Genomic DNA, 22221 nt, shown 5'->3' on the forward strand with positions numbered 1-22221 from the left:
TCTACTTGACTTGCGCGTGAAAATATAGCTATTCGACTGGTTGTGGACTTTGGACAGTGTAAACAATAAGTTATATCAGTGACGTAATAAGTCAAGTTCCTAATGTGGGAAGGATACCTGATTGAAGTTGATATTATTTTGGGCACTATCACGCTATTAGATGTCAGAAGTGAAAGTAGTCGCTGTCTGTCTGCCTGTCTGCCTGCATGCCTGTTGCTGGTCTGTCAGCCTGCTTGCCTGTCTGCCTGCTTGTTCCAATAACTTCTGGAAGATCTCGTCCTTGAATTCGTAACGCCACATGAATTCTATTAGATGTGTTTGCAGTAAATTCCGGGTTGTCCCATTTTCTCTTTTGTTCTGGTTCTTGGCATGTTTCCATAGGCATTCGATGTGATTTGTTGTGGCAAATGTAACCGGATCAACAAAATTTATTGAATGGTTCACGGTTAAATGTCTATATCCTAGCGTGTTTAGTGTATTATACGAACGCCAGAGGTCAGAAATTATTGTTGTTCCTGGTAAAATCCGCTCTTGTATAATTTCTAAAAGGGTATCGGATGATCGATCTTCTACCGCAACTAAAATTAGTTGCAGGTTTTTCACGATGACTTCTACATATCCCAGTGCAAATGGAATTAATCACCGCGACATTGCCATCGCCACCGCAACAACAGCAGCTAGTATTCACTGGCTCAAGACATACGGATTGTTAAATACTGAAAAAATATGTCCCTCTTGTGGAGCTAGCATGAGGGAAGTGGCCAAAAACAATTTGTCCGATGGCATGATATGGTCATGTGGAAGGCCTTGTAGAAAACTGATTTCCATTAGAAAGGGAACATTTCTAGATAATAGCAAACTGAAAAGCGAGCAGATTATAGATATATTATATTATTGGGCTAAGGGAGATTTAGCTAAGAATTTAGGCCAGGAATGTCGTATAGCAAATGTAGCTGTAACAGATTGGAGGAATTACTGCCGTGATGTATGTGCAGAGTATTATATTGCGCAAAATATTAAGTTAGGCGGACCAAACCGAATAGTAGAGATAGATGAAAGTGCGTTTGTTAGAAGAAAATATAATGTTGGCCATCGGGTTAAAACGCAGTGGGTGTTTGGTGCGTTAGAAAGAGATACGAGAAGATGTTTTTTAGTTGCGGTAGAAGATCGATCATCTGATACCCTTTTAGAAATTATACAAGAGCGGATTTTACCAGGAACAACAATAATTTCTGACCTCTGACGTTCATATAATACACTAAACACGCTAGGATATAGACATTTAACCGTGAACCATTCAATAAATTTTGTTGAACAAATTCGACACCTATATCCATGCGTTTGAAACATTACAGAGTATAAGTATCTACGGAGCATAAGTATCACATTTATTTTGAAACTTAACTTCAAACTTCATTTGTTTTCTATTTTGATAAATTCTCTCTGTTGAAAATTATATTTTTATATTTTAAATAATTTGCAATTTCAGGAAAATGTTTTTATATTAAATTTGTGTTTTCTAATAATTGATAGATAGATACATAGTAGATAGATATCAGTAAGTAAGCCAAAGTATCAACTCAAACCAGCAGACAGACAGACAGATAGCTCAGCAGGCAAGCAGGCAGACAGGCCAGCAGCAGGCATGCAGGCAGACAGGCAAGCAGGCTGACAGACCAGCAACAGGCATGCAGGCAGACAGGCAGACAGACAGCGACTACTTTCACTTCTGACATCTAATAGCGTGATAGTGCCTTATGCCTTATTTTTTATCAAATACTTTGTAACATGCATGAGTTCATGCATAAATAAGTGTTATATATATATATATATATGTATGTATGTATGTATAAGAGTTATATATACAAATGCTATAACTCTTTATCCCTTTGCTGTATATTTTTTAGGTTCAGTTAAGATACATAAATGCAAGTAACTACTTCTGGAAATCAGAACCATTGTAGTCCCATATAAACTATCCAAACGGTGGTCTCTTGTTTTCTCGTTGACTAATAAGACATAGAAGAAATAAGCATTACATTTCTCATGAGCTAAATCGAATAAAGAGATTTATGCAGTTGATTTTAAGATTCCAATAGTTTTGCGACAGTCTAGTTGCTCACCCTTTGAGTAAATTTCATGCACATTTTCATGAAACTACATCGTACCGTGTTAAAACTAAAAGTCATATCATGTTATAAAGTTCGAATTAGTCAACGCCTGAAAAAGGATCATCTGTTCTTTGAGACCTCTTCAATTGTGATAGTATTCATATCGGCTTGATATAATGATAATCGCAGATTACATAGGATCAAGTAATGACGGCAATTATTTAAAAGTCAAACAAAATGTATGGTTTTATGACAGCCCCGGAATCTTTCCTTTCAAAGAGCTTCTGAAAATCTCGGCGTTGACTTATTTCATGATACACAAGTCAGTTGATTTTGATACGTATGCATATTTACAGTAATACCTCACTTTACGAGTACCCGCTCTACGAGACCCCGGGTCTACGAGTTTTAATTTTGAGCACACTTTTGTATGGTGAGCTGAAATTTTTCAAGCACAAGATCCAAATTTTGAACGAAGTGCAAAAGTTGCAACTATCATAACAAATGCATCTGCGTATTACCGAGGAATTTATAGAGACCTAAAAAGTGCTTCTTCTAAGCAAATCACTCTAGACTTGCTTTTTAAAAAGAAATTTAGCAGTCCGTCTACGAGTGCTTGTGAATCGGTGATCGCGTCAACACAAGTGATAGTGTACGCGAGTCTAGTGCGAGGGTAAGTGATTCAGGGAACGATAATATTAATATTTTATTATAAACGATGTTAACATTTTTTTTTACTTTATTCTATGGTTGTTTTATTACCATTTATTATCGAGTATTAGAAATTTTATGAGTAAAATATTTTTTCTGGGAACGAATTATGATTCACACACACACACACACACACACACACACAAACATATATATATATGTGTGTGTGTGTGTGTATACATATAAATACATATATACATATACACACACACACACACACACATATATATATATATATATATATATATATATATATATATATATATATATATATATATACATATATATACATATATATACATATATATATATATACATATATATACGTATATATATATACACATATATATACATATGCAGATAAACACAAATACATATACATATATATATATATATATATATATATATATATATATGTACATATACACATATATATATGCATATATACACATACATATACATATTCCCACATACATACACACGCACAAGTTTGTGTGTGTGTGTGTGTGTGTGTGTGTGTGTGTGTGTGTGCCCACGCACGCCTTGTCTTTGGTACCGAAAGAATTTTGTCTCCAGTTTTTAAACGTGACTGGCTTTTAAACAACGTCAATAACAACGACAAATGTATATATATATATATATATATATATATATATATATAGTTTTAGGGAAAATAACCAATTTTCAAGAACTCATCGATAGTGGATTTTCATCGATGAGTTCTTGAAAATTGGTTATTTTCCCTAAAACTATATATATTTTATATATACTTATATATATATATATATATATATATATATATATATATATATATATATATATATATATATATACATACATATATATATATATATATATATATATATATATATATATATATATATATATATATATATAAACATAATTAAGGGATCAGCAAATATTTGCTTCACCATATACCGAAGTTCAGAAATAGCAGCTAAAAAAGCTGAGACCTGAACTTCGGTATATGGTGAAGCAAATATTTGCTGATCCCTTAATTATGTTTATAAATATATATGAATTTTTAAATAAGTTCTCCACCAATAATGGGGCTTACATACCGATGGGCTTGGTAAAAATTATTAATTATTAATTGTTGATTTATTAATGAATTAATAAATTGATAATCCTTTACCCTTTTTAATTTGTAATAATTATATATATATATGTTGTTGTACTTGGGGATGGTCATATTGCCAGTTTAGCCAATAAAAACACGCGCATTGTATATTTGGTGTTAATTTGCTTCAGCTTTATATTACATTAATCTTAATCTTATTTCGGCCAGAGTTCTTTCGTCACACTTCTGTGACCTCATCAGTGGTCCTTTGTTTCCTTCTTTCTTATGTGTGTCTCACCTTGCTAACTATCAGCCATTTTGTATTTTGTATTCCTATTGTATGTGTCTACGCATGCGTGTCCTTCAATGTGTCTGTCTTTTGTAAGTGCATGTGTGTGTATGGGGAGTGTCTGTATCACCTATATTCTCTGTTAATACGTGTTCGTTTGTATTTGTTCATGTGTGTGTGTGTGTTTTTTTGTTTTTTTTTATCTACTGGGTTTTTTTGTTTTCTTTTGTGTTTAATTAAATTTTGTTAACGTATGTAGTATCTAATTCCATTTGTTTATCTATGTATTGTATTATATTTTGTTCATATTATTATTGGTTTATGGGTAACACGTTGTCACATGTTGTGGTTTGTGGTTTGTTAGTGGTGTGTGTTAGTGTTCCATTCTAGTTTCCTATTCAGGCTAGGTTTCTCTTCTATTATGTGTGTAGCTTCAGTAATTTGTCTAAGTGCTGCATCACTGCTATGTGTAGATAAGATTTTAATTTCTATGTTGTTGGTTGAGCCTCTATGTTCTTGCTCAGCGTGCTGGTACAGAACTGATGAGTTCTTCCCTTCCTTAAGTTCCCTCCAATGTTCATTTGCCCGCTCCCCTATGCTCCTTGCTGTTTCGCCTACATATGTCATTGTCTTATTTCTGCATCGTCCCTCTGTACATCTTATACTATAGACCACATTTCTGGTTTTGCAGTTCGTTTGTGGGCTAAATCTACATACGATACAGTTCCTATCAGTGCAGGGGGTTCTACTGAAAGGGTATGTTCTACTGATAAGGGATTTAATAGGGTTGCCTGGCCTTTCAACAACCTTAATTCTTAGCTTAAGTTTGTCTAGGGCCCTTCTAAAGCGGTACGCCAGTTCGCCTCTAGGGGTGGTGTCGACGAACATGACGCTCTGGTATTTGTGGCTATCGTACCATGAGCTTGCCTTCCCTATTTTCTTCTTAGTCCTTTCTATGGTGTTCCATGATTTGCTCCTATAGAGTGGGCAAATCCCATTCCTATCGTTGCGTTTGATTGTTTCAAACTTCTTCATAGCTCCTTTGTATACCCTGATCCTTTCTTTATGGCTGTAACCATGCGGTGGACGAAATGTTGTATATGTCTCTTTAATTCTGTAGGGTCGCACATGCAGGAGACATTTCGCATTACTCTGACGAGGTCTGCCATCAATATGTTGAATTTGGCATTGTCCGCAATAGCCGAGTTCCGGTGGATCAGGTATTTGGAGGCCATAGGTTTTGTATAGTGTGAATGGAGGATTCTGGTTTTATTGTTCTTGGTTTCTAGCCAGAGTTCAGTATCTAATACAGGTAATCTATGGTTAGGGTGTTTAGTAGGGTAGTCTATCGTAACTTTAATACTCTGGTGGATGGAGTTAGCTATTTGCTGGATGCTCTCCATAGTCTTAGTTTCTATTTCTATTTCAGAAGTACTCTCTTGTGGGGGTGTCTTTACCACTAAGTTGATGTCATCGACATATCGAGAGTGCACATTCACGAGTATGGAGTTCTGTGTCAGGCGTTCCTTAAGCCTTCTGTCCCACCATACCATGAAGAGATTGGCCACATCACCGGCGATACTAACACCGGTGGCTGCCCCCTCATCCTGGGCGTATAATTTGTTGTTAAATTTAAAGGCGTGGCCTTTTAGGGCGACCTTTATACTAGCTCCTAGTGCATGTGCGATCATTTTCTTTACCTGGTAGATATTAGTGGGGGTCCATATGGCTCTGGTCCATCCACTCCATCTCTCTATAGGGGGTCTTCCTAGCCATAGAGGTAATTGTGGGTGGTCTACCTCTTAGACGTCTACTAGGGCAGAAATCTCTAAGGTCGTATCTATCTAGATATACATCGTCATATGTCAATCTAAGTAGGAGGCCCAGTTCTTCTGTGTTGACTTTTTGGAACTCTACTTCGCTCTCGTTGATCATCTCCACGCACTTTTCCACTGCAAAATCCACGTTGATAGATGGGTATAGTGATACCACATCCATGCTACCCACTATACACCCTGTCAGGTTGCAAGTGTTGTTACAATCGTTGATCCTGCTGAGGAGATCTTCCGTGCTGTCACAGACATCAGGTGACATCTGGATAATGGGGCGTATGATCATTGAGAGGAAGTAGGAAATCCTGTAGTTGCTAGCGACATTCGCTCCACAGACTGGTCTTGTTGGTGGTCCCACTACAGGATTAGTTGTTACTTTGTGGTCCTTACGGAGCCCATACAGCGTCGGGATATCATTGTTCCAGGCTTGGAAGTTGTTGGCTGTGCGCTTCTGGGGGTCTAAGAACAATTGTCCACATCATCATGTGGGCATTGAGGACTTTTTCTCTTTCCTCATGCGCCTGTAAGGTTGTTACCTTCGTATTGGCGATGTGAGGTTGCATTGCCTGGATATAGTTCGGCAGGCTGTCTATTGACATTCTGCCGGACTTATCTGTGGGAAGGCATACCACTTCTCCATTTTTCGTGCGCTGCATGAGCTTGTGTAGGCCACTTGCGGGTATATTCCCAAGTTGTTGGGCCTCTGTCTTATTCTGTCTCTGTCTCTTAGTGTATAATTCTAAAATCTGTCTAAGTTTTGTCCTAGCTATAGTGAACTGTGCTTCCATGTGGTCATGAGTATGTTTAGGGATGCAGACTCTTTTGTTAAAGGGTAATGTTGTCGGGTATACCCGGCTCATATTATAAGTTTTGTCATGTATGTTGAAGAATTGAGTGTCAAGGAGGTTAGTATTCCTGTTGTTGGCCCCTCTGGGGTTGTCTTCTTCGTAACTACTACTACTATTACTGCCGTTATTGCTACTCCCATTCATCCTGCTATTCCTACCACTACTATTGTTACTGTTATTACCACCACCACCACCACCACCACCACCACCACCACCATCGCTATTGTTACCACCACATCTAGTGTTTTCTGTTTTAGGTCTACTGACTCCCTGTCCAAGAATTCTGTTGCATTCAACTTTATTCTCCCTCTTAGCCCCCATGGCCTTACCTTTGTCTGTGTTCTTGTGCCTATGGTTATCTGTGTCTGTGTGTCCGTTCTCCCTGTTATTGTTGTTGTTGTATTCGATTTTTTCTCTGTTATTGTTTTTGTTTCTATTGCTTGTCCTCATGTGTTCGTTTTTGCTGTTGTTGTTGTTGCTGTTGGTGTTCATGGGGTTGCAGTTGTTTTTGTTGCTACGGCTGTTGTTGTTGCTACGGCTGTTGTTGTTGCTGCAGTGTCTATTGTTTGTGTTGTTGCTGCTGCTGTGGTTATCGTTGGTATTGTTGTTGTTGTGATTGTCGTCATTCATGTTGTTGCTGCGGTTATTGTTGTTGTCATTCGTGTTGTTGCTGTTGTTGTTGTCATTCGTGTTGTTGCTGTTGTTGTTGTTGTCAGTCGTGTTGTTGCTGTTGTTGTTGTTGTGATTGTCGTCATTCATGTTGTTGCTGCGGTTATTGTTGTTGTCATTCGTGTTGTTGCTGTTGTTGTTGTCATTCGTGTTGTTGCTGTTGTTGTTGTTGTCACTCGTGTTGTTGCTGTTGTTGTTGTTGTACATGTTTAAATTCCAACGTATTTTTGTGAACGACTTTTCGATTTCGGAGAGGCATTGGATGGGGTTAACCTTGTGATATATCGCATATTTCGGTGATGTATACAGAGAGAGAGAGAGAGAGAGAGAGAGAGAGAGAGAGAGAGAGAGAGAGAAATGAAGAGAGAAAGAGAGAGAGACAGGGAAACTAAGAGACGTGTGTGTGTGTTTGGTACACGCCTATCTGTCTATCCATCTCTCTCTCTCTCTTTCTCTCTCTCTCTCTCTCTTTCTCTCTCTCTCTCTCTCTCTCTCTCTCTCTCTCTCTCTCTCTCTCTCTCTCTCTCTCTCTCTCTCTCTGAGCTGGCCAAAGCCTTGCGAATGGACTTGGTAGACGGAAACAGATAAAAGCCAGTGGTATATATATATATATGTGTGTGTGTGTGTATGTATGTATGTATGAATGTGAGTACGTATGCCTGTATGTGTATGTTTGTATGTATGTATAAGTATACATTCCCACCTTTCATCACCATTGCTTCTTTTTCTTTTCTGTTGAAGTTGTTATTTTCATTGTTTTGGATTTCTTTCATTTTGTTCTTTTATTTCCCTAGGGAATTCCTTGACAAGCTTCTTTCATTTACTTTTTTCGGTTCTTTTAAATTTATTTACGGTTCATCCCCGTATATTTTTTCCTCGTCTGGCTTGAAATTTTCAATCAACAATTTAATCAAAGTAACTAGATGGCTCATCCATGTACTTTGATCTTAACATGGGTCCCCTCAAATGCGGAGACCCCCTGCGACCCTGGCCCTGGTGTTCACCAGCTATATAGGTTATGTATATATACAAAAGTAATATGTTGTAATTATATGCAATTCATTTTCATGTTATATAATATAGAGAAATGAAGGTGGAAAACAAATATCTAATTATATAAATATATAATTATATAAATTTAGAAAAAGTGTATTTATGTGCATGCAAACATTGCTAAACTTTTTCTGATTTATCGTTCAAGCGATTCTGCTTAGAGAACAGGATATGATACGTTTCTTAGCTGGTGGTTTATAAGGTAGAGTATTATTTAGAACTTTTCATCTGATTTTATAAGTTTCCAAATAAATTCACTAAAGCTTGTGCTACGTTTTTAATATTTCGAAATGAGGGTTTATGGTTCGCGATACGATATTTCATGTGACACGATGTTGCTCCAAGATAATTGAAATATTTACCTTCAGATTCAAATGTGGCTTGGTATACTAGGTTTTTGCGGTTACATGTTATTTGAAGATGGTATATGTCTAAAAAGTTTTTTAGTAATAGAAAATCCGATCCTTATTAAATTATTATTAATTATGGTTCTATATTTACTAGAAGTGAAACGTTTGTCTATTATTGAACGGATTACTTTGAAAAGGTTTGTCTTTATCTGTCTTCCAAAAGGTAAGATAAGTCAAATTATATTATCATTATTGTTATTATTATTATTATTATTATTATTATTATTATTATTATTATTATGTTTTTGTGGTGTTTATGGCTATTATCAGGTATGTTTCATATGTGGTTTAAGTTTCTTACGTTTAAAGCATTTATTAGTTTTGTAGTTAGATACTGTATGCTAGAGATTATTATTATTTATTATTATTGTGTTTTTTTTCTTCTTTCTTCAAATTTTCTTCCATTTCTCGCCGAGTGTTTTCTGTACACCAAGGGCAGAGAAGCTCATTGTATACATTCCCACACAAATTCACAGGTAAAATATGTATTTAAAAAAAAAATTAATAAATAGATAAATTCATGAATGGATGTTGTTTTCACAGCGATAATGCTCTTCTCAGTACATGAGTCGTTCCAGTTAACACGATATTTTGCACTTCCTGTAGGGATGGTAAGCCTGGTATCATTTTCAAATAGGTTTCAGTACCCTTTTTTTATCATTCCTAGAGATTCTACAATCACTGGTACGGTAGTCGCCTTGAGATGCCACATTATTTCAATTTCTAATGGCACACTAAAATTAGGTAGTCTATAGTTTCAATCTCATCGTTGCCGAATCGGCATTTTGGGTCAACTCCATTTTTTATCACATTGGCTGAGCAGCCAATATGAAAACCTTCACTCTCTGGTTGAAGGAGAGGTTTTCTTCTAGCTACTCGTCCATGATACCCAAGCTTATGCAGATATGTAACACAAGTTCTTGGACTAACTTCTAGTTGTTTTACAATGTCAGAAACCTTCGAACGGGGTTCGTTTTCCACAATTCTCTTCAAACAGCGAAGCTTCCTTTCCGAGGTCCCAAGTCGGCCGGGACGAGAATCTGTTGATTCTTTTCTTTGGCTTTTGAATTGCACTATAATTCTATTAACAGTAGCAAGAGGAATTTCAAGATTTTCGGCAATTTTTCGCTGCCTAAGACCAGCCTCAGATTGCCCAACAATACGACCTCTTTGAAAATCTGACAGTTCTGCTGAATTTTTTGTGCGTGGCACAGTTACTTTTCACAACTGTTTAATATAATGGCACCTGGAATGAAATAGAATAATTACATTGAAAATTCTACACCGCTGAAGACATATTAAGACGCTTAGATCAGAAATTTTGAAAATTAGAGGTGTCTATTTACTTCCTGCATGTCTGTGTATATACAAATACATAGGCAGACAGATATACACGCATGTAGATACAAGTACACACACTCATATACACACGTACGTTATATATATTTATACACATATATATATTTATACACAAATATGTGTATATGTGTTTATATGTATATGTGTGTATATATATATATATATATATATATATATATATATATATATATATATATATATATATATATATATATATATATAAAAGATAAATAAGAGTGAAAAAACTACAGAAGGCTTGTGTTACATGGTTAAATTATATATTTAAATTATGTCAGGAAAATGTTATAAAATGTTTTGGTATATGGGAGCGAAGACATGTTACGATGAAGTAGAGAAATTTGAAAAAGACAACACGAAATCGGTTATTTCTCCAAATACATTGTTTATATACCAAAACATTTTATAACATTTTTCTGACATAATTTAAATATATAATTTAACCATGTAACACAAGCCTTCTGTTGTTTTTTCAGTCTTATTTATCTTTTATACATCCAACCACGTGCTTTCACATATCAACTTTCTCACCTGTATATATATATATATATATATATATATATATATATATATATATATATATATATATATATATATAAGGTTTAGATTTAGATTCAAAAATTGAATATGGTACTTATGTTTAGGCACCAGAATTTTCTGCATTTTCGTGCAGCTGAAGATTGCTCTACATATTGCATTTAATGTAATGCTCGCATTACTTAAATAAATGGAGTAGCATGAAACGTGCATACTGCAATCATCTTTAAAATCCGTGTTGTTTATTTTGACTTTTGTATATATATATGTGTGTGTGTGTGTGTGTGTGTGTGTGTGTGTGTGTGTGTGTGTGTGGTGTGTGTGTGTGTGTGTGTGTATATGTATATATCTGTTACAGTCTGTCAGATACCGGCCATGATGAAATACCACAAGGTATTGAAAATACGTATTCGCCTTTATATATTTAATCCTTTATATTGAACACTCAATATTTCATATATTCAATAAGACATTCAATACTTCATTTCATTGTACCAACCCTTTTTATATTATATATTCCACATTCTATATCCCACATTAATTTTACAAGAATATAAATAAACTCTTTTAAATAAAATAATACATATATATATATACACACACACACACACACGTGCATGTGTGTGCGTGTGTGTGCGTGTGGTGTGTTTATATGTTTGTCTAGAGGTTGGGGAATCAAAGCTTGCATTGAAGGTTACACTAATATTTCACAGTAACCACTACACCAAATGATACAGAGCCGGAGAATAGGCGGGTGCTGGCACCTACTACAAGACGCTGAGGCACCGTATCATGCCATGGCTCAAGTTCAGCTACCCGGAGCACAACTATGTGTGGACCCTGGGTAGTACACGCAGCCATACTGCCAAGAAGGTACAGAATTTCTGCAAATACAACTATGCAGCTTTCTGGACAGCGGACTTCTGGCCCTCTTCCTGCCCAGATCTAAGCCCTCTGGACTATGCCGCGTGGGGGATTTTGGAGCCGCAGTCAAATGACTAAGACAAGTAAAAGATAAAAGATACTGCCTTTTAGTCTTGTGTCTATTTTTTATTTTTTTTATTTATTTCTTCTTGTTATTTGTTCTTGTTGTTTTGCTTAACTTAAGGATGGTAAACTCCTAAATTTTCTTTCTAACAATTTAACTTAAATGATCTATGATGAACGGCATCACAGCATGCCTTTACTCTCTCGTTTTCTTAGCACTGCCAAAATTGAGTTGGATTTGTCCAGTTTGGTTTTCCATAGATTGTAAATGTAAAGAGTGAATTTTGCTTCTATATTTAGAGTCGAACTGTTGATATAACAATGATGTTCCAGTGATCTGGTGAACAATCTTCTCTTTTCCTTTGCATTCGTTTGTGAATATAATATTCTACATAATAATACTGAGCATACATATTGATGCTATTGTGTATATATAAGTCCTTGCATAACGAAATTAATACCACATGAAGAAGTCTTCGAAACGGGTGTAATCATATGGAAATCGTGTGGTTAAATATATCTGTCTTCACCTCTCACATTTCCTGACTTCATGTTTTATATATTCCTTACAGAAATATTTACTGACAGTTTCCATAACACTACTTCGTAATTTATTACTACAAGCGTTGATAGGCAAATCTGTAAGACGCACGATTCACCGAATCAATATTTTATAAATAAACTTATATGTATATGAAGACGTATATGTATATAGCTTTGTGTACTTCAAAGTCCACTGTTCCAAAACATAATTATTCTACTTTCTCTTGAAAGTTTATGATTCTCATCACAATTTTTTTTATTCTTTTTTCTTTACTTGTTTCAGTTATTTGACTGCGACCATGCTGGAGCACCGATTGAGGGGTCTTAGTCGATCAAATCGACCCCAAGACTTATTTTGTAAGCCTAATACTTATTCTATCAGTCTCTTTTGCTGAACCACTAGGTTACGGGGACGTAAACACACCAACACCGGTTTTCAAGCGATGATGGGTGGACAAACTCAGACAAAGACACATAGGCACACACACACACACACATACTCACACACACACACACACACACACACACACATATATATATATATATATATATATATATATATATATATATATATATATATGCACGACGGGCTTCTGTCAGTTTCCGTCTACCAAATCTATTCACAAAGCATTTGCCGGACCGAGACACTTGCCCAAGGTGCCAGTGGGACTGAACCTGGAACCATGTGGCTGGGAAGCTAGCTTCTTACCGCGCAGCCACGCCTACAAATTTATATTTTTTAAAAAATCATGTTTTAAGGAATTTATCATGTTTAAAAGTAAAGAAATTGTTACATTTTTATCGAAGTGTGCTACCAATTTCATTCACTTTAGAAAGACGATTTAGTCATACGGAAATAAAGAGAAAATAAACTGAAATAAATTAAATCAATCGTTCATGATGGTAAGTTTCGTTCTCGAGAAGCATGATAAAAATCTAGGACATGCACTTGCAATAACAAGATAGCTACTGATGTCATTACTCTATAGTCGTTATTTTTTTGATAAAGCAAATACTTTGCCCCTGCTTGCCTTTATATATATTTTTATTTTTTGTGAGGTAGACTCGTGTGAGATATTTCAAATTAGAGTGTAAATTTGCTAGGTGTATATTTCTACGTTAAAATTTACGTTAATATCTTTTATTCTGTTCAGTAAAATATTGAAAACTTATGAGCTTTGATTTCAAAAGCATATTCAGTTCTAATATAGAAAGTGTTGAGGTCTTTGGTATTATGTAGTAACAAAAGGTTCGGAGATAGCTCGCTATTAAAGGTTTTGTGTAATTGCTGTTGTATCTGTCTATTTACGTGCGTCTATAAATTTGTATATGAGCGTGTATGTATATGTTTGTATGAGTCTGTATATATACACGCGCGCGCACGCCACCGACGCACACACACATGCACAAACATACATACACGCACACATACACGACAGTGCCAGAAAAAGAAATGGTCCCGCGTCGATGAGTCAATGTATCGAGAAATGTATGGATTTACTGCAAAGAAAAACTTCGAGAATTTCTATACATTTCTCGAACACATTGCGGAAGTTTATCCCCCCTAAACTCCACCAGCACGGCTTCCCCGAACACACTTCTCGACAAAACTCATATATTTCTGAAATAAAATAAAAAAACACGCTCTAATTTCATATTACTGCGGGAAATTACTCTGAAAGAAATCTCTACAGAAAGGTGGGTAGATTGATTAAACATTTCTTGCTTTATGTTATGAAAAATGAAGAAATGGTGGTGGGGGATCGAAATTTTGAATTTGAGATTTTTGAAATTCTTTTTTCAGAATCGGAATCTCCATAGCCTAAAACGTGGGATTCCGCAACAACAAAAAAAAGAATTAAGGGGAAAAGGTTCCGTTTACGTATTCTCCATCTGGGCCCCTCTTTGTTTCATTGTTGTTAAATAAATGGAGTGTCAATAAACTTTTTTCTTCGGCGTGAAATATAAACAAAACTCTTTCGCTCCCAAAGTAATGTGTGTGTGTGTGTGTGTGTGAGTGAGTGAGAGGTGGGAGAGAAAGATGAACGATTTAAAATAAATAAATGATTTGAAATAAATATATTTTAATTGTTGTGTGAGAATGTATATAGTGTCTTTCAAAAACATCCTATATTTGAAACTATATCTCATGCTTAAGAAAAAAAAAGGAATTTTACGCTGACACTTACTCTGTCTTCGTTAGACGCTTTCTGTCTCCCTCTTCCACTTTTTCTTTACTTTTTTTTTAGACGCTGGCAAACAATCTCTAACTCTCCCTCACTCCCCCTCTCACACACACACACATACATCAACACACTTTCTCTCTCTTTCCCTCACACTTTCAGTTCGCCATGTTAGCAAACTTCAAAATTGGGAAAAGTCATGGTTGAAAATCGATTTTTACAGCTATATGTGGGTGCCTGTGAGAGAAAAAGTTGACGAAAATGCAGATAGGGTCATGACGAATGTCCTCCTAAAATTGGAGCGACATGCGTGATAATTTGTGGACGTGCATAAATTACATTCACGTACACACATACACACACATCCTGCCTTTTATATATACAGATATTGTAACTAGGTCAAGGCTCCTTTTCACCTCATGCATATTCTTTGCATAAAGTTTTGAGTCATCCACAAAGAAATAATGTGTAATTTTGGTATTTCTCTTTCCTTGTGAACCAGTGAGATATCCTTCAGACTTCCTTAACATGAATGACAAGGGGTTGACAGAGAGGCTGTCCCCTTGGAATATGCCTTTATGATACTGTATTCTATCAATGATAATACAGTCACTCTTTGTGTTTAATTTCAAGATGGTGGCCCACGATGAAGTCAGGTCAGCTATGGCTTTGACTATGTCTCATTGGAACTTTAGCAAATTGAAAGGCTTCTAGAATCCATGTTTGGGGAACAGAGTCAAATGCTTTCTTGTAGTCTAGCCACATTGAAACTAGGTTCCTCCTATGCTCTGACACCTCTAACATCACAGTTTTGTTGGTTAACAATTGCACGGCACATTCCCAGACTCACTTCTTCCCAGCTGCTTGTTCTACTGTGATAATGTTATTGGTTTCACAATGGTCCTGGAGGAAGAGGTTTAAACATGCTGTATATCTATATATATATAAAAATGAGAATGTGTGTCTGTCTGTCTGTCTGTCTGTGTGAATCCCTAAAACTCGAGAACTACGCAACCAATTTCATTCCAATTTTACACATGCCTTACTTAGGGTTCCAGTTGTGTTTTAGTCAAAAAAATTTTTTAACTTCTTGCAGAGTTCGAGCCCACGGCAACATAATATCTCCTCCACTATTTAAGTATTACGTGTCAAAAGTGAAACAATTACGTATCAAAAGTGAAACAAAAACACTCATGTCAAATACTTTCACTTTAGAAATGAAACTATTCCACTAACTGAAACAATCACATTTCGATACTGTAATGACAGATACTTTCACAGAGAGAGAAAGAGAGAAAGAGAGAGACAGAAAGAGAGAGAGAGAGAGATGTATATGTATACATATACATGTATATGTACACCATTTCGATACTGTAATGACAGATACTTTCAGAGAGAGAGAAAGAGAGAGATGTATATGTATACATATAGATGTATATGTACACGTATATGTATAGATATAGAGAGAGAGAAAGAGAGAGAGATATATGTATATGTATACATATAGATGTATATGTACACGTATATGTGTATATATATATATATATATATATATATATATATATATATAGATCTATATGCATACATGTATATGTATACATATGTGTAGATGTATATATATATATCGATGTACATGTAATATGTACACATATATACATATATACATGCATACAGATATCTATACATATATATACACCCATCACACACACATACACATGCACACAAACACACACATTAGTCATTTGTTTTCTTATCCAAAACTACGTCAAAAGTACTGAATGGATCTTTATGAAATTTGGAAATTATATTCTTTGCATAACGGCCATAACTCCCATGAAACTCTTCCTGTCATTCCAAAAGGCACTAGAGCAGATGAGGTCCAAGCATGCCTAAAGTCCTCTACCCTGTGGCATCATGTTACTATCCTCACTCTTAACACTAACATGAGAGCTCAGCTACACGGCGACCAAATGTCAAAAAAATTCGCACAGGACATTTTGACAATTGGTGATGACAAGGTGCCTCTCGATGCTGCAGAAGAAATAGAAGTATGGCCATTTTGTTCTGTTGTTAATTCTGTAGATGACCTCAAACACAAAGTCTTTCCCAACTTTAAACAAAACTACCAAAATCACAATTGGCTATGTGAAAGAGCAATATTAGCTCCAAAAAACGTAGCTGTTACAAAAATTAATCAACACCTGATGCATTCTCTTCCCGGCAATCTTCAAACTTACAAGTCTGTTGATACAGTTCCAGATACAAATGAAGTGGTGAACTATCCTCCTAAATTTCTCAATTCGTTGGAGCCTCCAGGACTACCTCCCCACATATTATCACTTAAAGTTGGAACGCCTGTTATGCTGCTCCGCAATCATGAACCACCAAGACTTTGCAATGGAACACGACTCGTGATAAAGAAAATGATGTCACACGTTATCGAGGCTACCATTCTTTCTGGATGTGCAAAAGGGGATGACGTCTTTATTCCAAGAATTCCTCTTACTCCATCAAGAGCAGACATTCCTTTTACATTCACAAGACTACAATTCCCCCTTCGTGTGTCTTTTGCCATGTCCATAAACAAATCTCAGGGTCAAACACTGTCTGTAGCTGGTCTTCTCTTGGAAGAGCCCTGCTTCTCACATGGACAACTGTATGTTGGCTGCTCAAGAGTGGGCAGCAACAAAAAACCTATTTGTATATGCTCCACAAGGGAAAACAAGGAACATAGTTTACAATGAGGTGTTATAATCACAACAGCAAGAAAGTATGTACATGATCACCTTCTTTTACGAAACTTCATTGACTTTCATATATTTATATTGATATACATATATATACGTGTGTTTGGGTGCGTGTGTGTATATACATCTCTATATATAAAGATGATGCGTAGTCTAGACAGCGTTTTTAGATTTCATTATTCTCTTTAACCCGGGCAACGCCGGGTATTTCTGCTAGTATCTTATAAATTAAGTTCTGACATGCTATTGACCGGTAGTTTTTTGCCATGTGGGTGGTTCTGCATTTAGGGATCAATTTTGTCTCTGCCAAAGCTAACCAGTGTGGTATGCTACTGTTCCCAATGAGAGCTTGCTGGTACAGATTGATAAAATATGGTCGGTAGAATGTTAGCTTCTTGTACCAATATCCAACAATCAAGTCTCTTCCAGGTGTTTTTCCATCTTGGAGTTTCTGGCTCACAGTTGCAAAAGTTTCACCATCAATATTGTATGTATGTATGTATGCATGTATGTATGTATGTATATATGTATGTATGTATGTATGTATGTATTATGTATGTATGTATGTATGTATGTATGTATTTATGTTTGTATGAATGTATGTATGTATGTACGTATGTATGTAAGTATGTATGTATGTACGTATATGTGTGTGGCTTTTAGTTTGTACTCCTAACGGTGCCCCAGTATTGTCACTATTCAATCACTGAAACAATTAAATGATAAAAGGTAAAGATTATAAAAAAACAATCACTGCTTCAAATTGAAGAAAGCAGTAATAATATGCGAATAGCCCCATCCATTCACGCACGTGCCAAGTCAGTTATTAGAATTCGTATTAATTTTGATGCCGTGAGAAGTGAGTCCTGGCATTTCTGGAGTGGCCATTCATGCTGAAAAAAACAAAATGAGAAATGCTTTAGAAAGTTATGGATTATAAACTTGCTAATCCTATCCGACCTTTTAACCTTATCAACGAAATATCCTTTCACTCATACGAGGGATCCTCCACGCGGTCGCTCAGCTTGCAATATGTTGTAGCTAAATGCCCCTCAAATCACATTGTTCAATCTCCAAAACAGAAAGAGAAATATAAGACAACGTACCCATAGAAACCATTAAAAACAAAACAGTCAAGGCTGGAGTGCATTTGTTCATAGGCCAGCTAAACAACAGCATCGACTCATTTATGAATTTCTGGCTTGATGGGCGTCCGGGAAGGTAACACCGATGAGCTAAAGAGTAACCCATGCCCTTTGGATTTCCTCATGACGCAAGATTTGTAGGAGCAAAGTAGCCGTGACAGAAACTGCGCAGCTCATGCCGTTTCTATAAAACTCCTTCCTTCGTAATGTGAGAAGAAACGCTTATATATAGGTATCGAAATTAGATTTCAGATTCTCTGTGTCACTATGGTATTCTACATTATTTATCTATGCTCTAAAGGCTTGGTTGCCCATGATTCTCTTTTCGGACGGATGATAGTAAGTCCCGTAATCCGCTGGACTCTATCACGTGCCGCTGAACAGCATAATCACAATGTAAGGACCTCCTCCTTAATTCTTGCGTTTCTTACCTCCCGATAGCACCCCATTTAGTTTCTACCTTCAAGAAGGTTAAGACTTGGAAAGTCTCTCGCAGCCCCCATTTACACCATTTTCTTGCAATCATTTACCAATAGTTAAAAAAGTAAATAAAATGCTAGCCAACTACATCAAAACTACAGTCGTCACAGCATCTATTACATTTACAAACACGTTGTTTCACTCTGTGGTGCCAATTTACAGTCAACGATTACTAAATACAATTGTTAATTATTGCAGACACTGCACCACAATTGTTATAACAGAAGCAAACACTTAATACTAGATCAAGGTGGGATACATGCATTTTCTCAGGTATTCAAACATATATATATATAGTTAAAGTTTGTCATACCGGCCATGATGAAATACTACAAAGTATAGAAAATATGAAATACCACAAGGTATAGAAAATATTCGCCTTTATATATTTATATATTTAATCCTTTATATTGAACACTCAATATTTCATCTATTCAATAAGACATATTCCATATATTCAATAAGACATTCAATACTTTATTTCATAGTACCATCCATTTTTATTTTATATTATATATTGTATATTATATTATATATTGTATATTTCATATTCCATATCCCACATTGGTTTTGCAGGAATATAAATAAAACATAAAAAACAGACAGTGTTGGAACTCTTTTAAACAAAATAATATATTCCTCTATACACAATCATACAAAAAAAACAACCTTTTTTTGGTATTTATTTTTACTCGCATATATATATATATATATATATATATATATATATATATATATATATATATATATATCTGTAATATATGTGACAATTATTCGGTTGCTATAATGAAACTCGTTACGGATGTCCGGGTGAAAACCTGCTCCGGCATCATTTCAGTTATCGAGGCAATCAAAATACGCTATGAAAATGATCGTTAACCAAAGGGAAATTACTATGTAATTGGCCGCTATTAAGACAAAAGAGTTATTAGAATGACCGTTAAATAAGGGAAAAAACCGAAGGGGAAGTAAAAAATAAAGGAGTAAAAATGTTCATAACAATCGCGTATGCGCGCATGTACATACATACACATGCGCGCACGCACACCCACGTGCATGTGCCAAATGCATATCCTCACTCACACTCACATGAAACACACACACGTGCACCACCACCCACACACACACACACGTGCACACACCCATACGCGCACAGTTATATTCAAATACACGTCTAAAAATATGCACATGCTATATGCTCGCTCACACTCGCAGGGAACACATGCATGTACACCCACATATATGTGCAACCATACCCATGAGAGATTTAGAAATGTATTATTTCTATTTTATATATATCAAAATATCACTATTATTATTTACAGGATTGTAAAACACGGCACCGTATAAAAAAAACCATTCCCACCGAAAACATATAGAAAGTTTGTTTACATAAAAACTAATACGAACTAATATATTGTTCTTAAATTTGACAGAAACGCGTAGGCTGATTCGCTGGTGTAAAGGCAACTCACTTAGTCGCGTTAACAAAGGGATGTGGATTCGACTCTCACGCGGATAGGAAAGCCTTCTTTTTTTTTTTCTGTCGAGGGCTTATTAGACTATTTTTCTTAGTCATTGCATGGTGATTGCCATAAGATTTAAGCTTATATAAAAATAACACTGTTGTTATTTACAGGATTGTAAAACACGGTGCCGTATAAAAAACTATTCGCATATATATATGCATACACATATGTCTGAATGTATTTATATATAGAGTGAGTGCACACTTAAAGAAAAGGAAGTAATCCTGGTGAGAAAAAAGAAGGTGTATTTCTGGGCTTTTGAATTTGTCCACCAATAAATATTCACAATTTCCTCTTAACGTACTTCAACACTCCTTTCATCAAACAGGATTGTATGCAACCATTATTTTGCGAGTCATTCTTCGATATTTATAATTTAACGTATTTTCCACGCTGTTCTAATGGGTTTTATGAATTTGTAAACCAGTCTTTCTGCAGAGCTTACCACATGATTGTTATGACAAGTAAAAGGCCATCGATTTGGCTGTGTAGCTAGCAGAGGTTGTTTCAAGATGGTTGTGTATGAGGAGGTGTGAACCTTGGAATGAACAGTGCTACCAAAGGTAATGCTAACTGGACACAAACTGGAGCTTGATCGGTCCTGCATAAGGGTGCCTGAATGATGAAAGATCGAATCATCTAATGACATTTAAACATCAATAAAGGCCATTATATGACTTTTGTGGATCAATGAAGATCAATAAAGGTCATTGTATCATAGATATAGGTATAAAATTATTTACATGAGTGTGCGTATATATGTATGAATGTTTTTATGTACATAAACATACATGCTGAGACCTCCTTCGGTCATAACTGACCATGGGATTACACCTAGAAAGTTACCCTCCCGGGCACAAGTCCGGGCAAGGTTGTTTTTATGGAAGACCAGGAGTCGCCAATGCATACCAGCCTCCCCTCTCCACGCCACCAGTGTTATCCAAGAGAAAGGCAAGGGCCGATACAGCTTGGCACCTGTGACGTCGGAACTCATTTCTACAGCTGAGTGAACTAGAGCAACATGAAATAAAGTTTCTTGCTCAAGAACACAACACGCAGCCCGGTCCGAGATTCGAACTCACAACCTCACGATCGTAAGCTCGACGCTCTACCACTGAGCCATGCGCCTTCACTATAAACATGCATACATACAAACATGCATAGATATACACACACACATACATACATACATGCATGCATGCATACATGCATACATGCATACACATATACATAATACATACATGGATACACATATACATACATGCATACATGCATACACATATACATAATACATACATGGATACACATATACATACATACATACATACATGCATACACATATACATACATGCATACATATTAGAGGAAAAAGAACAAAACCAAGGCGTGACGAGTATTTCAAATCATTTAGAGTATTCAATTAGAGTAAGGTGCCTTCAACATCCGACATGCAGGTGTAGAGAACCGCTTAAAATTCTTTTGAAGGTCTTCTGCGTAGATAATACCGACTCTCTAGCCTTCATCTGTAACTGGTCAATTTCTCCAGTTATAAATAAAAGAAACAATCTTTACTTGCCATAGTAGCATTAATCTGGCCTGATTTTTAAAAGTATACTTTACACCACATAGAATTTCGCTAGCACGATCATAGTTGAAACCAATAATAACACCACCAATGAAAACAGTAAG

The 22221-nt window shown here is 35.9% G+C and overlaps 2 protein-coding genes across 4 annotated transcripts in view; one reads left to right on the top strand and one right to left on the bottom strand.

The window, feature by feature from the left end:
• Positions 1-6429: 6429 nt before the first annotated feature.
• The window catches only part of LOC149136880 (uncharacterized), a 153754-nt gene continuing 137962 nt past the window's right edge, over positions 6430-22221 (bottom strand). For 2 of the 3 annotated variants that reach the window (XR_016238263.1, XR_016238267.1), the window contains exon 2: positions 16069-18271. Coding sequence is in view for 1 of the 3 variants with exons in the window: in XM_089341347.1 (XP_089197473.1) it covers positions 6438-7748 (1311 nt within the window). In the remaining 2 variants the exon portion in view is untranslated. Of the gene's footprint in view, positions 10251-16068; positions 18272-22221 lie in introns of those variants that run through there. The other variant, XM_089341347.1, reaches the window with a different exon arrangement.
• LOC106876406 (uncharacterized) overlaps positions 22108-22221 on the top strand; it is a 14917-nt gene continuing 14803 nt past the window's right edge. The window contains exon 1 of the mRNA XM_089341299.1: positions 22108-22221. This exon is cut by the window's right edge and continues 20 nt beyond it. Coding sequence (XP_089197425.1) covers positions 22208-22221 — 14 coding nt within the window. The 5' untranslated portion in view covers positions 22108-22207.

The sequence above is a fragment of the Octopus bimaculoides genome, chromosome 2, assembly GCF_046866305.1.
Source record: "Octopus bimaculoides isolate indiv1 chromosome 2, ASM4686630v1, whole genome shotgun sequence".
Taxonomy (NCBI): Eukaryota; Metazoa; Mollusca; class Cephalopoda; order Octopoda; family Octopodidae; genus Octopus; species Octopus bimaculoides.